The sequence below is a fragment of the Prionailurus bengalensis genome, chromosome B3 (assembly GCF_016509475.1).
Source record: "Prionailurus bengalensis isolate Pbe53 chromosome B3, Fcat_Pben_1.1_paternal_pri, whole genome shotgun sequence".
In the NCBI taxonomy this organism is placed as follows: domain Eukaryota; kingdom Metazoa; phylum Chordata; class Mammalia; order Carnivora; family Felidae; genus Prionailurus; species Prionailurus bengalensis.
Window position 1 is genome coordinate 40,457,762 of NC_057355.1, and position 19,739 is coordinate 40,477,500.

General features: G+C 52.8%; 1 protein-coding gene across 1 annotated transcript in view; it reads right to left on the reverse strand.

Annotated features, from left to right (window-relative positions):
• Positions 1–3,561: 3,561 nt before the first annotated feature.
• The window catches only part of PLEKHO2 (pleckstrin homology domain containing O2), a 24,022-nt gene continuing 7,844 nt past the window's right edge, over positions 3,562–19,739 (reverse strand). Inside the window, exons 3-6 of the mRNA XM_043555177.1 lie at positions 16,758–16,874; positions 10,463–10,567; positions 8,819–8,917; positions 3,562–6,517 (exon numbers count right to left, since the gene is read on the reverse strand). Of these exons, the coding sequence (XP_043411112.1) occupies positions 5,513–6,517; positions 8,819–8,917; positions 10,463–10,567; positions 16,758–16,874 (1,326 nt within the window). The 3' untranslated portion in view covers positions 3,562–5,512. The remainder of the gene's footprint in view (positions 6,518–8,818; positions 8,918–10,462; positions 10,568–16,757; positions 16,875–19,739) is intronic.

The window sequence follows — 19,739 nt, forward strand, 5'->3', positions numbered from 1 at the left end:
GGACTTTTAAGAGGAAATGAAGGGAAAGTCCCTCCCCCCAAGTGTGTGTACACACACACACACCCCTATATGTACACACACACACACACACACACATATTTTTAACACAACCAATGGGCAAATTCAGGTCCTCCCTCTGAGCTATTACTTCCTCTTCTCTAAAACCAGTGAGAGGGACTAGATGGTTTCAAAGATCCTTGTCAGTCCTGATATCTGTGATTCCATGGCTAGTTTCTCAGGTGGATAGTCAGCTGATGAATTTTGTTGGGGAGAGCAGTACCCTAAGAACACAGCTATGGGAGGAGGGGGATAGGGTCATGCTGGGCTGCAAGCAGACCAGCCCCCTCCCCTTTATGACTTGACTTGAGGGGTCCAAAGGGAGAAAGACACTTGCCCAAGAGCCTTCTCCGGCCTCCTCTCCCAGGCCCTAGGATGGCCCTGACCAATATGAAGACTGCGTGCTACCTGCTGGGCCTTCAGGGATCCTGTCCCTTCTCTTGGCCTCATTTTGCATGTCTTCCCTTCCCTGGGCCACTGGCTGTGGTCTCCCAGGCCCTGGCTCTTTCTCCCCCCTCTGGCCAGTGGACCCTCTGGAAAGCCCCACATAGCGCAACACAGGAAGGGGAGAGAGGAGGCTGTGGGCGAGTTCCTGTGGAGGCTCGAGCTCAGCTGTAGCTGCTGGAGCCTGTCATTTCCCTTCCTCCGCCCACCCAGCTGGGAGGCTGAAGAGTTTCATCACAGCTGAGTTGTTGTCCTTATAAGGGAAAGGCCTCCTGAGCCTCTCCCTTGGGCCATGGCTGGCTGGTGGAGAGCCCAGCCAGCCTGGAGTGTCCTCCAGGCTCCAAAAAAGGTGGGGATGCCCCACGCCCCAAGTCAGCCAGAGGTTCCCTAGGCTGAGTGTCCACCTGAAGTCAGACTGTCCAGAGAAAAAGCAGGAAGCCCATGGTGGCCCCAGGCCAGGGCCCCAGGGAATCAGATCCAGATCCTGGCACTAACTTGTTGTCTCCTAGGCAAGTTGTTTAAGCTTGAATTACTAACCTGTAAATGGAGTGAACATAAATACATCTTCCTCATGAGGCCACTGTGGTGACAATGGGAGGTGAGTATAGGCCTGCTAAATAGGATGTGTCCTGTGAGGCCAGGCCACCAGGGTTTGTTAAACATTTTTTATTAGGCAGGCCACAGGCCAAGTGTTTCACAGCAACTCTGTGAAAAAGGGAGAATTAGCCCATTTTATAGACAGGAAAAACCGAGGCAGTTTGCCTAAGGTCACTCGTTCTAGATGTGTCTACCTCCAAATCTAAAGTCATGGTTTTCTACCTGCTGCTTCCTCCAGGATCTTTGTTCCTTTAATAAAATTATGACAACAGGGAGGAATGTTCACCATCATCTCTCTACCCCCATGTTCCCCCCCAGAGCCTCCTCATAACGACATAGAAACCTCCACCTGAGTGTGTATGTGGCCTTTTCTGACAGCTATGTCTCATATGTCTCTGACATGTCTTGTGTCAGGGACATGAGAATAAAGGTCAGGAGGCAGGAAACAGGATATGGAGGAGGGACAAAACACAGTGGCACCAGAAAGACACAGGGAGCTTCCAGGGCCCAGGCTCAGGCAGGGGCAGAGGTAGGGGCAATCCAAATGCCACCCCACCCCCCACCCCAACATTCCCTTCCCCTCTGTCTGAATATGGCCACCTTGTGGTTTGCAAAACCCTGCATTGTAACTACCCACAGGACTTCAGGCCACTGAGATATTGCAGCCACTATTCAAATGAAAGGCCTCCCCTTTTCCACATAGGCCTTCAGCCTCCAGAACCAGAGGGAAAGTTCTCACCACATCCTTCCTCAGCCCTATAGCTGGCCACTAAGACCTTCCCAGCAGCTGCTGTCTCCAAAGTGACCTTCCAGAGGGAACCTCATTCCTGGGCAAGGGGCAAGTGACACCCCTACCAATAAAGGGGTTCTTCTCCCTTACCTTGATTCCTCCTCAGAGATAAGGGACCTGTGAAGGTGAAATGATTCACCTAGGGTCTGCAGGCCACTCTCCAGCATGGCTATGACACATAGGCCAGTGGCAGGGGAATTCAGGCAGGACTCAAGGGTCATTGCCAGTCAATAGACCCTGAGTCAGGTGCTTCCTGTTATGTTGGCCACTGGACTTGTCCAGCAGCCCTCACAGAGGAGGAAGGGAGCCAGCCTTTGGGGAGCACAGCAGTGCTTTTTCACATCAGGGAGTAGGGACATTGTAAATCTTCCTTTCATAGGTGAAGAAACTGAGGCCCTTGAGGCTGAGGAGTCACCAAGGTCTCTGGGTGGGACCTGAACCTTGGCAGTTTGACCTGGAGCTCAGTACACCGGCCCAGGGGCTTCCAAAAAGCACTCAGTGAAGCCCTGGGATCCTGCTGAGATGCATTAGGGTTCCATGGGCACATGGCAAGGCCCAGGCTAACCCCTAATCAGGACCAGGCTCTGAGATTAAAATAACAGCTGGAATCATTTTGAATCATTATAGGGAACACCTGTTCAGGCAAGACTCCTCAATGAATACTAAATCTAGGGGGAAATTTTGATGAGGTGTAACATACTTGTGCAGTCTTAAAATATCTCCCAGATTGTTAGTTACAAGAGAAAAAAAAAATCGTAACTATACAATAGAAAAATCAGACACCTTGACCAGAAGATCAAAATTGACATCACCAAGGAAGGATGAATGAAGGTCATATGTCTCCAGATGTGATGCCCTGAGAAGGACCTAGTATCCCCTATACAGTTTTCTGGCTAAGAATCCATAACCTCAATCTAATTCAGAGGAAACCTCACAATGAAAAATCCCAAGTGAGGAATGATCTATTAAAAACAGTGGGGAGGAAGAACTATATTCTTCAAACATGTCCACATCATGAAAGATAAAGGCTGTGGAAACACTTCGGATTAAAGGAGACTAGAGAGACATGTAATACAATATTTGAGCCTCCACTGGAGGAAAAACATGAGATTATTGGGTCAAATGACAAAACTGAAATAAGAGCGATAAGTATGCCAGTGTTAAACTTACTGAAGTTGATAACTGTATTATGGTTACATGAGAGAATATACTTAAATACTCACTGAAGTATTTATGGATAAGGGACCATGAAAACTAATTCCCCAATGATTCAGAAAAAAATTATATATGTTAAAGACACAAAGCACTCAAAAGATAAACCAATGGGTCAATCTGATAAAGAATACGTGGGTGTTCTTTGTACTGGTCTTATTATTGCAACTTTTCTATTCGAAATCATTTCCAAATTAAGTTTCTAAAAATCGAAAAGCATTGTGCCTTACAACACTTAGCTCCCAGCCTATAGAAACATGTAGGTAGGGGTGGGGAGGGGGTAAAATTGGAGGGCCTGACTGAGTTTAGCAAAGATGCAGCCAAGCCTATGGGAAGGAAGCACTAGAAGGAAGCTTAAAGGACCACTGATGCCACTGACCAACCACTGCTTACCCTCTGCTTCCTTGAGGCCAGCCCTAGAGCTGGTCCCCACACCAACAAACAGGCTTGCAGCAGAGAAGTTCCATAAAAAGGGATTTATTGCCAAACTTCAAGAAAGGCGCTTCATAAACAGAAGACATGGAATGCTATCCTCCTCAAGGAGGCAGGCCAGGCAGACCCTGCATATTCCCAATTCTTCTACCCCTCCCCTTGGGGCCCAGGTCACCAAGGCACAGGAATCCCATAAGAACCCCATAATGGCATTAGGTCACCGAGATGGCCCCAGAGCTACTTGCTCAATCTGGTCATTTATCCGAGGAGGAAACTGAGGCTCTAGTCCCTGGAAACAGGTGACTTGGCTAAAGCCCCAGCTGGTCCAGGCTGCTGGTGGGGGAAAGCTGTTCCCCAAAAGAAGAGTGCAGGGGGCCATGTGACTAGGCACCTGATGCCATTCTTGCTTTCATACTGAAGGCAGATGGAGGGATAGGCAGACCGTGGCATGGCAGCCTCGTTTGTCCAAAGAGTGTAGTTTGAGAAGGCCCGTGGGGGCTCATGGGTCAGAACATAGCTGTTCACCTCCACCTCTGCCCAGTACAGGCTGCAGAGTGGATATCTGCCCCTCTTGATCCCTGGCCACTACCCTCAAGAACAAAGTAGAAGTACAGTAAAGAAGGCATTGACCTGTACTGGCAGGTCTCAGTGGGCACGACTGGTGGTGGAGCAGTGGGCAGAAAGGCCAGGACATGCAGCTGTGACCCTCCCTGTCCTCTTCCAGTAAATAAAAGTGCACATGCTAAAACCCCCCTGAGCAGGCCTTTCAGAAGCTGCTCCTACTCCTATAGGTCCCAGGGAGAGTGGCCGTGCCTTCAGGGCCTCTGCACCTAGATGGAGATTGGGTGTGTTCCCAGAGTCAGGGACAAGTGCAGGGAGAATTGGGGTGGAGGGGAGGCGACAGATAGGGAGAGGCCCAGGCTGCGGGCTTGGACCAGGAAAGGGACAAAAGGAAATGCCCCTTCCACTAGGAAGTTCAGGAAGAGCAGTCCATCTACGGCCTGAGCCAGAGGGGAAGAGGGGAAAGGGAAGTGATTTCAGGCCCCAACATACCCCCATCAGCATCCAAAGAAATGACTGGGATGTTGGGCCTGTTTGGGTTCAGGAGGAAGCATAGAGAGCCAGATATAAATCCCATCTGGGGAGACACAGAAGTTGAGGTGGCTTCTTCTCTGAAGGTTCATTTATAATGAAGTAGGTACAGGATTTTCTGATGTTGACCTCAGAGCCATTCTCGGGTTCACCTCTACAGGAAATGTGCAGGGCTGGACACAAGCTGGTCCAGGGGGAGAGACTAGACTAGGAGACCCTTCAAGTTCTTCCTCTATCCTGGAGTCCTCCAATCACAGTTCACCAGAGAGGAAGGCCTGCAGAATAGGAATCCCACACAGATGCCTTCCACCTGCCTTCACAGGCCCTGGCTGGATTCCAGGTCTCACTCAGCTGACAGAAAAACCTATAACTTGGACCCAAGGCCTTGGCAGCTATTGCGAGTAGGTGGGTAGGGAGGGCTAGTGACGGCTCAAAACTGCCTCTGCCATGACGCTCTCTGCCCGGGAACATCTGGATGTGGGAGCTGTGGAGGGGTGGGGAGGAGGGGGGGCTCAGCTGTGCTCTATTCAGAAGTCAGGAATGTAAACTACTGGGGGTGGGAAGCAGAGATGATGCCACCCCCAGAAACCCCAAGTGCCATGCTAAAGCCCTGGGGCAGTTCAGAACAACCATGCAAGCAACCAAGTGTGTGCTCCCTGCCCAAGCCCAGAAACTGGGCCAGATAGTCAGATAGTGGTCCTGGGTGGCTCCTGGCACCATTGGCCAGGGCAGGGCAGGAAGGATACCAGGAATCTCCATAGTTCCTGGCCATACCCCCAACATGCCTGATGGCCTTTCTACGGCCTGAGCAGAAGCATGTTTTTTGGCAGGGCTGGGCTTTGATGGACTGGGTTGGCTAGGAGGGACCACGCCCTGGCCTGGCAGGCCCTAGGGTGCACTTCTCCGGTAGAGGGTCACCAGCTCTTTCCGCTTTTCCTGTAGCCCAGGTGCTTCCTGGCTCATCTCTCCCAGATCTCTGATTTCCTGCAGGGCTTGGGTGGCCTGCCTCAGCTGCTCCACAGCCTGGCTGAGCAATGTCTCAGCGCTCACAGGGGCCGGTTCACTGCCCAGCACCTGGTTCAACAGTTTCTCCGTCTGTTCTGAGGCCACCTTCACCTCCAGCTGGGCCCGATACAGCCGTTCTCCAGGCTGCCGTGGACGCCGGGGGCCTTCCCCAAGCAGGTTCCCCAGGGAGGAACAGCGGGGATGGAAATGAGATGGCAGGTCCCAGCAGGGCAGTGCTGTGGACGTTGTTGCATCCTTTGGGGTTGTTTCTGGGATGCCCGAGGCCTGGGGTGGATTGACGGGCTCCAGACTGTCATCCACGCCATTCACTGACATCTGTGCTGGATCTGGGGCTGAGGTGTCAGAGGCCTCAGGACTCTGGTCTGGCCCAGAAGCCGCCATCCCACTCATGGAAGCTCTCAGTTTCTCTGATAAGATCTTGGGTGGGGGTGTAGGAGGCTTCCCACCCTCCTTGGGCACAGCCTCAGAAGCCTCAGAACAGGGCACCTGGAGTTCTGTACTCTCAAAGTCAGGGGCGTCCTCGGGGCTGGGGTTCTCCCAGCTCACCTTCAGTTTGTCAGGCAGGACCATGCTGGGGGTCTGCTCAGGGCCACTGTCCTCCTGTACTGGAGTCTCTGAGTTTGCTTGGTGGGACTCAGAGCTTGCTGAGACAGGGGATGGGGCTCTCTCCCCGGCAGGAGTCTCCACTCTGTCACTGAGGCTGGTGGTCTCCGGCAGTGGGGAAGGCTTGGTAGGAGGCATAGGGGGCCTGAGTGTCTCTTGGGGCTGGGCTGCATTGACATCATTGCTGGGGCCAAACACTGGCGGCCCACTATCTGGCACGTCGAGGTCCAGGCGCGAAAGCCCATCAGAAGCTGCATTGGCTACCTGGTAAGGGACAGTATACAGGTGTCATCTTGGATGACTGGCATTTGGATCTGTGCCCACCCATAAGGTACTCAAGTCCTCCCATCCAGGCTGCCCAGGCCCCCAGCCTCCCACTCTCCACATCCTCTGCCCTGGCTTCCAAGGTCACATGATTAGATGCTGAAGTGATTCTCTGATGAATCCTCTCCTCTCCCTCACTCCCATAGAACTCCCTGTTTTGGAATCACAAGCCAGGTCAGAGATAGGTTGTCGTCTTGGTGCCCCAGCCTGTGAAAAAGACTGCTTTTTAGTGGCAACTGTACTGGTCTGGGCAGCAAGAGACATGGCTCCAGCCCTGTTTTTTACCCCTTTCTGGCTCTATGGCCTTGAGAGAACTCCATCTGTGCAAGCACCCATCCAGGGGGGCAATGGGACCAGGACTCAAACACGGCCTCCCAAGTTGTCTCGAGCCCACTTACTTCTGCTTCCCCTCTCTGGAGACCACTGTATGATCTGCCAGCCTCACGCCCAGCCCTCCAGCCCACATCTCTGCAGCCTTTGCCTGCCCAGCTGCTCAGCAGCCAGTGCCTACTCTCCTCATGGCGTCAGATATGACCCCAGACACAGGCAGCCCCATACCGCAGCTGACCGCCAGAGAAGAACAGCTGCACTGAGTTGGCAGCTGCCCCGCACCTGGCCCAAGGGACCCACAGAGACACCCAGCAGCCCCACGGTCATGGAGACCCTCCCAAGGAGCCTCAGAGGCCCCGGAGCAGGGCTGGGCAGGAGGCCTCTCTCAAGGTCCCTTACAGTGGGGGTCTTGGCTGAGAACCCCACTCCCATTTACCACAGGGGATCTGGCCAATACATATACTTGCTCAGTCACTGGGACAGGAGTGCCTCTCTGAATTCTTCTCAGGGGGTCCTTCTTCCAAAGACTGGCCCTTCCCCAACACGTAGCCCTCCCCCTCGGGCATTCCCTTTCTCTCTGGCTACTTCAGGCATTCCCTCTGTGGGCTTTATTCCCTCAGCTGACAGACTTGTCGTTTCAAAAACAACCAAAAACATTTCAAAAACAATCTCCCCAATGACCTCGGCCCCTTCCCTTCTCCCTCTTCCCTACCACGGTCCCCTTCCCTCTGGCACCCCCAGCTCTGCACCCCTTGGGAAACCTAAGCTGAGCCCTTCTCTAATGGGGTCACCGCCTGCCGCTTTCCCCAGACCTGCCCTGTGACTTGTGGATGTCAACCTGGCTGATAACACATCCTGTGCCCTTCTCTCTCTGGAGGTGCCATTCACCTCTCTGGCTTTCTCTTCCTTGGCTGTCTACTGCCTGCCCCGCCCCCCCCCCCCCCCCCAAATGTAGCATTTGCCGAGGTTCTTTCCTGGCCTCCAAAATCTTTCCCCTCACCATCCACCCGCCATCAGCAACATTGGTCAAAAAACGGCTCTTCCCTTACCCTCACTGTGCCCATAACTTCTCCCAATTCCTGGTCCAGGGCCTCCATTCGCCCAGTCAGGCTTGGGGCACCTCTGACAACCCTCCCCTTCTGTCTGGCCCACCTCCCCTAGCCCTGTATTCAGTGGCAAGCCCAGATGTCTCTTGCTTCCCAGGGTCTCTCCCATTGGCCCCTCCTGAGCCCTGGAGGGCCCACCTCCTCCCTCTTCTTCCTGGCCCCTGCCTCTCTCTCCCTTAACCCAACCCACGCTACCCTGGGCATCAAACTGACCTCTGGAATGTACCCTCCTATCCATCCCATCCCCAGCTCCTGCACACCCCAAAGGGATGTGTAGTCAAAGGGACTCAGCACGCCCTAAACCCTCCTGCCTCAGCTCAGGTCATTCCTGTGGCCAGAGAGCTCCCTCACATCAAGTGTGACAAATGAAGCCCTTCTTATCCTTCATGGGTCAGCTCAAGTGCCAATGGGCCCTCTGTGGTCTCTCTTGCCTGGCTTCTGAGAGCCCTCCTCTGTATAGAAGTTAGTCATAACTCTGCTTGAAGCAGTCTGTGGACAGGTCTTTTCTCCATCTGGAAGCTGAGCTCTGAGAAGCAGGGACCAGCCTCAGGGTCTTAGTGTCCCTTAGGGACCAACTCTGAGTAAGGGCAATGTGCAGACTCAATAAGCAAAGCAGGTACATCTACACCCCAAGCACATATGACACATGAGCCTCCACACACAGACACCCCATATACCACTCAGAAAGCCCCAGCTCCAAAAGTCTCCAGGAAAAAGGTGGCCCCAAGCTTGGCTACCACCCTAAGGAGCTGTGGTCCCAGGCTCACCTGACCTCCTACCTGTCTAAGCTGGGACAAAGTCTTACCTCCTTCAGGTGGACTCTTGTAGGTGGCCGGCGCCGCTGGCCCCCACGCACCCGGTCCCGTGTCACATGCTCCAGTGCACAGCTCTTGTCCACTTTTACCTGGGAAGAGGGAACAAGGTTAGTGCCCAGCAGGCCTTGGGGAGAGGAAGAAATGCCCAGACATTAACCTGACTCAGAGGCACGGTCTAGACCCACATCTTCCCTTTATAGGGTCAGGGCCCTACCTCTGGCCCTCTCTTTAAGGCACCTCCCTGTGTCTGGACCTCTGCTTTGCTTCCTGTCCCTATATTGTCTTTGTCATCTCTCTGCCATCTGAGGCTCTCCCTCTCTCTGCAGCCACGCTCTCTGCCTCAGTCTTCCTGCCTGGATATGGGCTACCAGCCCTTGCCCTTCAGTATACTTGCGTATATATACAAAGAGCCCTGAGGCTGTTTTTATGCTTAGCTGTGGGAGCAGAGAGAAGGCAGCCCATGATCCCCTGATGCCTGCCTTCCAGAAAATGGACCCAGTCCTTCTCCCAGGTCCCTTGGGGATAGCCCAGGAGAGAGCAAGGCCTCTGCCCCTTTTGGGCCAGGGTGTCTAGAAGACAGAAAATCCTCTCTGATGGTAAGGAAAGACAGTCAGGAGTAGTTGGGAAGAGTAAATAAGATTTGCATGGGAAATCCAGACTCTGAACCCCGAAGTAGCTTGTCCTTGATGGGGAGTATGGCTAAGACTCTTCAGCCCTTAGGTCAGATTCAGAGTCAGGCCCACCTTGGGTGGGGATGAGGGTGAGGTTCAACTGTCTCTGTTCCTGACTGTTCCACCAAAACTGGGCTGACATCCAGCCCATGTTTCTGGGGCCTCCAATACCTACAATATGCTCTATCACCCCTCACCCATGAAACGGGGACAGTTTCTCTAGCTAGTGAAGGGCTGAGCAAGATACAGTCTCATAAAACATGACATAGAAACCATGGCTGTGAGTCAGGAGACCTGGGTGTTAAGAGGGACTTGCTTGGGAAGATTCCTCCCCTCAGGTCTTAGGCTTCTGCAATCCAAGGGGTCAGTTTAGGTGGACCCCAGGTCAATTTAGCTCAAAGAGCTACAAATCCATGATGTCAGAGACAATCCACCCTAGGAGATCTGGCCCCATGGGATACCCTGCCTACCTCAAACCTAATCACAGCCACTGGTGCTAGAGTCACACTACAGTAACAGGGGGCTAGGTAGTCATTGCAGACAGATGGGGAGGCCCAGGGCCAAAGCCAGCCCAGCCTGGACTTTACAGCCAAACTGAAAAGAGAGCTTTCAAGCTCTCAGACATCCCCCGCCCAGACCCCTCTGGCCTGGGCCCACCTGCTGTTTTCAGCTGAGGCTGGGTTGGAAAGGATGCATGGCTGCCACCAGTTAAATTCTACTCTCCACCTATTCACTTTTTACTTTAAAACAAATTAATTTCCTGACACCTCAGTTTCTTCATCCTTAAAATGAGAACACTTTGAGGGGTGTTGTGATTAAATGAGGTAACAACAGTAGATGTCCCAGTGTCTGTAGCATAATCTCAGGGTTGTCTGAAGTGGGGGGGGTGCGGGGCAGGATCCTCTCTGAGATCACACATGGCGGGAAAGGAGACACAGAGCCATCCATAGGACTGCATCGCACCTCATCAAAAGCCTTGTTCTTGCCTCGGTTGATCCCTTCATTGAGGGCTTTGATCCAGGATTCCTTCTCCTCCCCACTGGTTGCTTGAAACTTGATGTCGCTGACCTGCAGGGGACATGGATGGGGTGGATGGCAGATGTTTAACAGAGTTCACATTTGGGGTCTTAAGGAAGTTTCCCATCCCAGATCCCAAAGTCTGTGATGGCACAGCTGGTCAGGAGCAAACCGAAATGACCCCCCACAACAGGTCTGACAAGGGGCTTTGGGGGAGGGGAGGAGATAGATCAAGCAGAGAAGGGGCTGGCTCTCAGCATGATGCTGCCAGAGATTTGGATTCAAATCAGCCTTGCCCTGTGGAAAGAGCCAAGATCTGGTCTTATTCCATGTGACTTCCCCAGACCAGCTGCCTGTTTTTTCCATAAAGTAGGAGCTGTCCCAGTCTACATCCACACCAGGCTGAGTACAGTGACAGAGGTGACAGGTGTGAAGGGTGTCCATTGGTGAAGGCCCACTGGAACCAGGGCCACATGCAGCTCTCCAGAAGGCCCCACACTCAGCCCTGGCCAAGTGAAAAAGTCCCAGGGTATCCTTTCTGGCCTTGAATCATAGGTTGTATGAGAGAAAGGGCACTGAGGGTCAATTTCAACCCCCTCATCTTACAGATGAGGAAAACAGAGGCTCACAGATGGGATGAGACTTGCACAAGGTGACATAAAGTAATCCCATGACTCAGGACTCTACACCCCATCCCACCCCAGGCATCCCTTCTCATCTCATGCAGGAGCTCCCAGTTCTTACATTAGAATCAGAGAGGGGTACCTGGCCAGCTCAGTCGGTAGAGCATGTGACTCTTGATCTTGGGATTGTGAATTCAATTTCTATGCTGGGTGTAGAGATTACTCAAAAATAAAAAAAAGGGGCACCTGGGTGGCTCAGTCATTTAAGCATGCTGGGTGTAGAGATTACTCAAAAATAAAAAAAAAAGGGGCACCTGGGTGGCTCAGTCACTTAAGCATCCGACTTCGGCTCAGGTCATGATCTAGCAGTTTGTGAGTTCGAGCCCCACATTGGCCTCTGCTGACAGCTCAGAGCCTGGAGCCTGCTTCGGATTCTGTGTCTCCCTCTCTCTCTGCCCCTCCCCTGCTCACACTCCGTCTCTGTCTATCAATAATAAATAAATGTTAAAAAAAGAAACTGCTTAAAAAATAAAAAAAATTGGGGGGCACATGGGTGGTGCAGTCGGTCAAGCGTCCTACTCTTGATTTGAACTCATCATGATCTCACCATTCGTGGGTTTGAGCCCTACATCGGGCTCTGTGCTGGTGGTGTGGAGCCTGCTTGGGACTCTGTCTCTCTCCCTCTCTTTCTACCCTTACCCTCCTTGTGCGCGCGCGCGCGCGCTCTCTCTCTCTCTCTCCCTCTGTCTCAAAATAAATAAATAAACTTTAAAATAAAATAAGGAACACCTGGGTGGCTCAGTTGGTTAAGCATATTACTTCGGCTCAAGTCATGATTTCACAGTTCGTGAGTTGGAGCCCACGTCGGGCTCTGTGCTGACAGCTCAGAGCCTGGAGCCTGTTTCAGATTCTGTGTCTCCCTGTCTCTCTGCCCCTCCCCTGCTTGCGCTCTCTCTGTCTCTGAAAATTAAACATTAAAAAAATGTTTTTAATAAAATAAAATAAAGTAAAATTAAATTTTAATTTTAAAGTGTTTTTGGGGTGCCTAGGTGTCTCAGTCAGTTAAGCATCCAACTTCAGCTCAGGTCATGATCTTACAGTCTGTTAGTTTGAGCCCCATGTTAGGCTCTGTGCTGACGGCTCAGAGCCTGGAGCCTGCTTTGGATTCTGTGTCTCCTTCTCTCTCTGCCCCTCCCCCGCTCATGCTCTGTCTCTGTCTCTCAAAAATGAATAAATGTTTAAAAAATTTAGGGGCACCTGGGTGGCTCAGTCGGTTAAGTGGCCAACTTCGGCTCAGGTCATGATCTCGTGGTCCATGAGTTCGAGCCCCGCATCGGGCTCTGTGCTGACAGCTCAGAGCCTGGAGCCTGTTTCAGATTCTGTGTCTCCCTCTCTCTGACCCTCCCCCATTCATGCTCTGTCTCTCTCTGTCCCAAAAATAAATAAACGTTAAAAAAAAAATTTTTTTTTTAATTAAGAAAAAATAAATGTTTTTAATCCTAAAAAAAAAAAAAGAAGAAACAGAGAGCAGCTCAGAGAACCCCCTCCCTGCCAGGATCCAAGATCAGACAAGAAATGGTAGAAGGAGCAAGACCACACAAACAGAGGGACCACTTTGCATGGCAGACACAATAGCAGTAGGGTCTCTGAGTTGGACAGAACACTGCTTACAGCTGGCTGACCTTGAGCCTTAGTTTCCTCATCTGTAAGGAACCTGTGAGGCACCACAACCTGCCTCATGGAGCTGTGAAGATCAAATAGGTATCTGAAGTGTTGACTGTGGAGCTGGGCATAGAGTGAGTGCTCAGTAATAGGCATTATCACTGTTGGGGGCTCAGGTGGTTAAGTGTCCGACTCCTGATTTCAGCTCAGGTCATGATCTCACAGTCCCTGAATTCGAGCTCCGTGTCAGGCTCTGTGCTGAGAGTGCAGAGTCTGCTTGGGATTCTCTCTCTCCCTGTCTCTGTCTCCCGTTTGTGCATGCACTTGCTTTCTCTCTCTCAAAAAGAATAAAGAAAAAAAAAAAAAAGAATAAAGAAAAAAAAAAGGAATTATCACTATTGCCTTCCTTCTGACAAAAGAGTCCCCGTTTCCTCATCTGGATAAAGGCATAATGCCTAACCCAAACAATGCTGAGGGAATTAAACAGGACTGATGCCAGGGTCCCCGCACACAGTAGGTATTCAGTAAATAGTTACTGAATGAATGAGCCAGTAAATGAATGAACTGGCCCAAAGTTCCTTCCCTTGCCCCGTTTTTGGGTCACTGCCCACTCTGACCTCAAGATGCCCTAGTTCTTTGTCGGGCGGGTGGCCAGCGTGCCCATCCCCCACCCTGGTGTTAGATAGCGCCTTCCCTCCGGACACCTTCAATGTTATGTAACACCACAGTCTGCCTGGCCCCCGCAGCATCCTCGTTATATAACTTCTTCCTGGCTGCTGCCGCCTCCTCCTCATACAGGGCCCTGGGTCCCACCCACCTCCCCATGCCAGGCACAGCCAAATGCTCATTTGCATGACCAGGGTAAATTCGATCCTGGCAGCAGATCTGCAGTTAAGTCAGAAACCCCAGGGCACCTTGGCAACTGCCTCTTAGCCCAGCCATCAGGGCTGCAGGGGGCTCAGGGAGGGACGGTGGCAACATCCAGGCTCTGCAAGGGCCTACCCAGCCCTGTGATGGGGACTGCCAGAAAGGCAGCCCAGGGCCAACCCCTTGGAGCCTAGCTGCTGCTCCTTCTTGCAGGCTCCGAGATGGTGGGGCCCCCGCTTACTGGAGGATTCAGCATGCCAGAGAGCTGCAGAGGCATACCCTTGAAATCAGCCACAGATGGAGCAAGAGTAGGGCAGAGAAAGAGCACTGGCCTGGGAGTCAAGCTAAGAGTTCTAGTCCCACAAACCCACATTGCACAGGCTTATGCACTACTTGGGGCCTCAGTGGGACAAGATCAGAGGCCCAACCCAACCTGCAATCCTGAGGCAGGCCTGGGCATGGAAAAGGGGTCAGCCTGTCTTCTCTTATTTATTCATTCATTCATTCATTCATTCATTTATTTATTTTATTTATTGAGACGAGTGGGGGAGGGGCAGAGAGAGAGAAGGAGATACAGAATCCTAAGCAGGCTCCAGGTTCCTGAAGCAGCCTCCAGGTTCTGTCAGCACAGAGCCTGACGTGGGCTCAAACTCACAAACTGTGAGAACATGACCTGAGCCAAAGTTGGACGCTTAACCAACTGAGCCACCCAGGCGCCCCAGCCTGTGTTCTCTTCTGCTCCCTGTGAAGGAGGTGGCTTCAGGAAGACCTATTGTACTGGCCAAAGGAACCCCCTAGGAGAGGGAATGCAAGGTTAAATGGGACCCAGTCCCACTCTAAGAAACCTTGTTATCCTGGCTGAATGAGCCAGGCATCCCACAAGGGGGACCAGAATGGGGACAAGTGGAATACCAAGAAGTTGTTCCTCTGGCCCCGCCCCTGGCCCTATGTCCTAAAGAGCCACAGGCTACACAGGTCCCTCTCAAGCCCTTCCAAGAAGCCCTGGGGCACAGGCCCTGCTTGGAGTTTCAGAACCAACAGGACTAGCCACAGAATAGGCCCACATGGCCTGGGAAAGAGGGGAGGACAAAATGGCAGAGAGGAAAAAAGTGGGAGGGGGAGAGAGGCAGCAGGAAAGAGGAACGGGCCAAGCTGGCCGAGACCAGCAGGGCAGCAAGGCCCAGCTAGGCCACCCTGCTTCCTGGCAGCGTCCGCCTGTGACCTCATGGCAGGGGTGTGGGGATGGGAGGCAGGGGAAGAGGGGCATGCAAGACACTGGCGTCTTTGTTTATTTGATTAGAGGGGGGGAAAGGCGGCCTCAGGACCAGACAGCCAGGGTCATGTGACCTCCTGGCCAGCGTGTGGCCTCACTGAGGATGGGAACACCCAGGGCGATAGGAAAGGAGGGTGAGAAGACATGGGAGACCTGGTGCTCTGGGCGGTCCACCATCTGACCTCTGGGGAACCCTGCTGTCTGTATGAGTTCCTCGGGCGCCGAGAGTCAGGGAGAGCTGGAACTGGATGTGCTGTCCTCCCACTGCCCTGCAGCCCCCACAACTTGCTCCACAGACTCATCTCCCTGACTTATCATCCTGTTCCCAGAGTCACCCAGAGCCAATCTGAACTCTTGGCAGGATTGGGGGGTGGAAGGCAGGGTGTTGGCCAAAGCAGCTAAGTATGCAGCTGCACAAATAGGCCTCTCTGAAGGTAAGTCCCACACTGAGCTAGGCCCCACCCACCTAAGCCCACCATCAGCTGATTGTCAGAGCTGGGGAGAGAAGAACAGCACTGGCAGAGGACAGAGAAGCATGACCCCATCTGCCTCACATCCATATAAGCTCACTCAGAGAGACACACGAATACCCAGGCAGACCCATGGTCAGGTGAACACTCACCTCTACATAATGTATTCCGCATGTCACTCACACACATACACAACTACAGTGCCTGCTCAGAGAGGAACAGGCAGGGGCTAACTGGCCTGAAAGACCAAAATATGGCTCTCCTCTTCTTAAGAGCCCTAAGCAGCAGATGTCAAGTGAAACCTGGGCTCAACCCCCAATTCCCAGACCTCCACAGTTGTTTCTGTGCTCCACCCACTGCAGAGTAGGACAAAGGGTTAGTAAATAACGCACCACAGCCTCCTCCAGGGCCCCAAGCCCCGAGCCCCAGCACTCAGACGACTTAGGCTCCTGGGCCTTAAAGCTGGGGGAGAACAGAGTAGCCTCCAGCAGGCCCAGACCAGATGCTCCCCAACCCCCAGCCTCTGTGACTCAGCCTGACTCTGCGAGGCTCCACATGATGTGCAGGGGTTGGGACGAGGCGTGGCCCAGCTGCAGATGGGCGCGAGCTGGAAAGAGGTGCTGTACATGCCTGCCTCAAATCTAAACTCTCTCCTGACATCTGTGAAACTATACCATGCATCAACACCCACCCAGACTCCCTGCCAGAGAAATGTGCAAGCAGCAAACATCATCTGCATACACAGCATGTCCCAGGGGGAGAACCTCCCAGGCAAGAGACTTTCTCCGGCTTCAGCCAAAAAAGGAAAGTGCAAAGGGAAGAAAGCTGGGGGGCCGCAGGTCTCTGAGCACTGAGTCCAGGACGGAGGCAGGATGGGTGGCCCACCCAAGAAGGCCTGAGATGAAGTGGAGGCCATAGCCTCCCCTCTGTCCCAGACTGTATCAGTGCTGCAGGCCTGGTGGGCTGAAGGCCTCAGTCCCCAGCTTTCCTGTCTCAGCCCCTGTGCCTCATGTGTCCAGGATGTGGGGAAAGGCCAAGGACCCCACCTCCAACTATAGCCTGGGAAGGAGGCCCCAGTGCCTGGAAGGGGAGAGGCGACCAGACCTCAAAGCAGTGCCCCGAATGCATCTCCTATCAACCAGGCAGTGGGGAGACTCCAGGCCAAAATGAGCAAAAGGTCTAACCTGTGGCAGCCTCTGGGTGTGAGCCTCAGCCACACTCAAGAGACCCTCCAGGGGCTACATCCAGGGGCCTGGCCTGCATTAGAAAGCCTTCCAGGGGTGATCTTCCCAAACCAACCCAGGTGGACCTGGAGGAAGGTCAGACAGCAGTGGGCATAGCCCTACCTTGTTCCCCGGGGATCGCTGCAGGATAAAGCGGTGTTTACGCTTGAGGAGGGCACGAAGGTCCTGGCACTTCTCATAGCTTCCCAGCTCCACTGTCTCCACACACTTCTGCTCGTCCTGAGGAGGGAGATAGAGGGGCCATGAACTAGTGAGAGCCAAATTCACCCAGACCCTCCAACACCCAGGCCCCACCGCAGACCCTGATCTCAGTCAGTGAGGGTATCAATCCATCAGAAGGCAACCTTGAGCTGCCAGTCAATCACAAGATGTGGTATTCAAACCCCGGCAAGTAGACAGTGTTCAGTCCATGCTGGCCGGAGGGAGGCTCAAGGCTCAGCATCCACATGAGAAATGGGGCAGCCAGCCTGGAGGTGGGTAGCGGGGTGGACTCAAATGTGCCTAAGGCCAAAGGAAGAAACAGGGGAAGCTAGAGAAGCCTGCCTGGCGGTCCATGTAGGCCCCAAGGCCAGGCAGAGATTTGTGGAAGAGGCAGCCTGGAAGAGGGAGTAAGATATCACAAAATGAGAGAGAGAAAAAAAAAAAAAAAAAAAAAAGGCTTTCCAGGCAGAGCCACAGAGGGAAGTTTGGGGCTGCATGCCTGCCTTTACCACAATGATCCTGAAGTGACTTCCCCACTTGGCATCTTCCTCTGCTGACCCCTGGCTAGGTGAAGACGCCACTCTCTGTGGCCTACACAATGAAGATGGCAAGGGTTCCTTCAAAAGCAATCCCCCCACTAGCCTGCCACCCTGAAGCCTCATCACTAAGAAGACCAGTGGCCAGGACAGTGGGCCAGCCTCTTCTAGGCCACCGAGGACACTGGCAGGGCTGCCTTCCTGCCCAACAGCCCTGGCACTTGAGTATTTTCTCCATTTGGGATCCACCTACCAGGTGCCTCTCCAGCAAGCTGCCTGCGACAAGCTCCCCAATGTTGGTCAGTTGCTTCCTCTTCCAGGGGAGACCCACATGGAACAACTTCTCACCCTTGAGCATCCAGGGAAGAAGAAGCCAGCCCTGGGGGGTGGGAGTTAGAGGGGAAAGCTGCCCTAGATGCTGGCCAACAAGTTAAGGACATGCTTGCTACTGGACATCACTCAGAGAGCCAGCAAAAGCATCCCCAGGGACTGCGTTGGTGCTCTGCCATTTTGGGTGGAATATCTGGGAGGCAGTGACTCAACTGTTTGCAGAGGAAATGCCCTGATTTCCCTCCATGATCCTGATTTCCCTCCATGATAATCTGCATATCTTAAGAAACCTTGACACTTAGCAAGCACTTTTGCATCTCTGATTCTCCTGAACCTCTCAATCACCTGAAAGCCCAGAGCCCCAGAATTGACCTCACTGTATACAGAAAGAGAATGAGGCCTGGGGGCGAACTGATTTGCCACGAAGCATGGACACAAATGCAAGGGGCAGAGCCAAACTCAGACCTATATCCTGATGCCCAGGCCGGAGCTCTTTCAAGCACACCACACTCCTCCCAGCCAGTCAGAGGCTTGGTGATCAATGCCTTAGCAACAGGTTGCTCTATAGTAGTGGTTCTCTACATGTAGTACCTGGGCCAGTACAGTAGCACCACCTGAGAACTTGTTAGAAATGCCAATTCTCAGGCCCCATCCCACTAAATCATAACCATAGGAGAATGGACCTAACAATCTGACTTTTAGCAAACACCTCAGGTGATTCTGATGTATACAAAAGTTTGAGAACCTCTGCTTTACACCATAGAATCTCAACCTTGTTAGCACCTGGGAGCTTTAGAAACCCCAATGCCCAGGCAACATCCCAGACCAATTTCATCAGGACCTGGGCATGTGGAACCCAGGCATCAGTATTTTTCAAAGGAAAGCTAAGGGTGATAACCACTGACCTGCTCTCTGTTTGGCCCCTCAAGGGAAGGAGAACAGACAGATGGTCAGGGTGGCCTGATCTTTCCCATCCAGGTTCAGTTAAGTGTCTTTTCCCGTATTTGCCTCCAAGCATCTCTTTGCAGCCCCTAGTCTCCAATCCTTTTCAAGTTCCTCCACTCAACATGAAGACTAGTAAGATCCAGGAAACTCTCCCGCCATACCCACAAGCCTGAGCCCTGATGCTTTCTCTCCTCTGAGGTCCCCCATCCACAAAGCACCTGCCAGGAGCAGGCACCATACTAGGTTCTAGGGACACCATGCCATGGGGAAGAACAGTCCTCTAACTCCCTGCTGGGCATCTCTCTCTACCCTGTGCTGCATGTGTCTGCTCTGCTCTCTTTTCTGCCCTACAAAGGGCAGCCCTCAACAGGGGCACACATAGGACCAGTTTGCTGGACTGAATACCTGACTCAGAGTAAGACCCCAGGAAGTCCCCTCCCACCTGCATCCAGAGAAAGGAAGCTGCCTGGGGAAGGATGCCCAGTCCCAGAGAGAGTAGCTCCCCATGTGCAGAGGCCTCCCTCAACTGGACAACTAGTAGCCCAAATATACCCTCCTCTCTCTGAGAACAGAAAGTCAATCCATCCCCACCACCCGGCTCCCCAGGGTTGCCTGACCTGGGTCTCCTCTCCACCCGAAACGCTGAATCATCTGGCCCTTCTGCAGCTCAGAAAAACGGATAAACCAGCAGGCACTGGGCGGGGGCAGCATTTTTGGAATGTCAGCCTCACTGACAGCAAAGAAACAGCCAAGAGTCATTTGCACTCGCCTAGTTCCTTACATCAGAAAGAGGAATTGAACTAATAAGCATTTCTCAATTCCTACTCCTGGGCCAACCTCCCCCACCCCTGAGTGCAAAATTCTTGAAACTGCACTGAGGTTTTTAATAGTGATTTTTTTTAAGCCTGATTTAGATGTTTCGTGTTTACGGGATGTAAAATCCTTCCTGCTTCCTAGCTGTGGCCAGGTGCAGAGACACAGCCCAGGACAAGTCGAGCAGCGCCTGACAGGCTGACAGCTTGGGGGCTTGTCACTCAACTATTACGGCAGCTGGGACTGGAGGAAGGTGTGA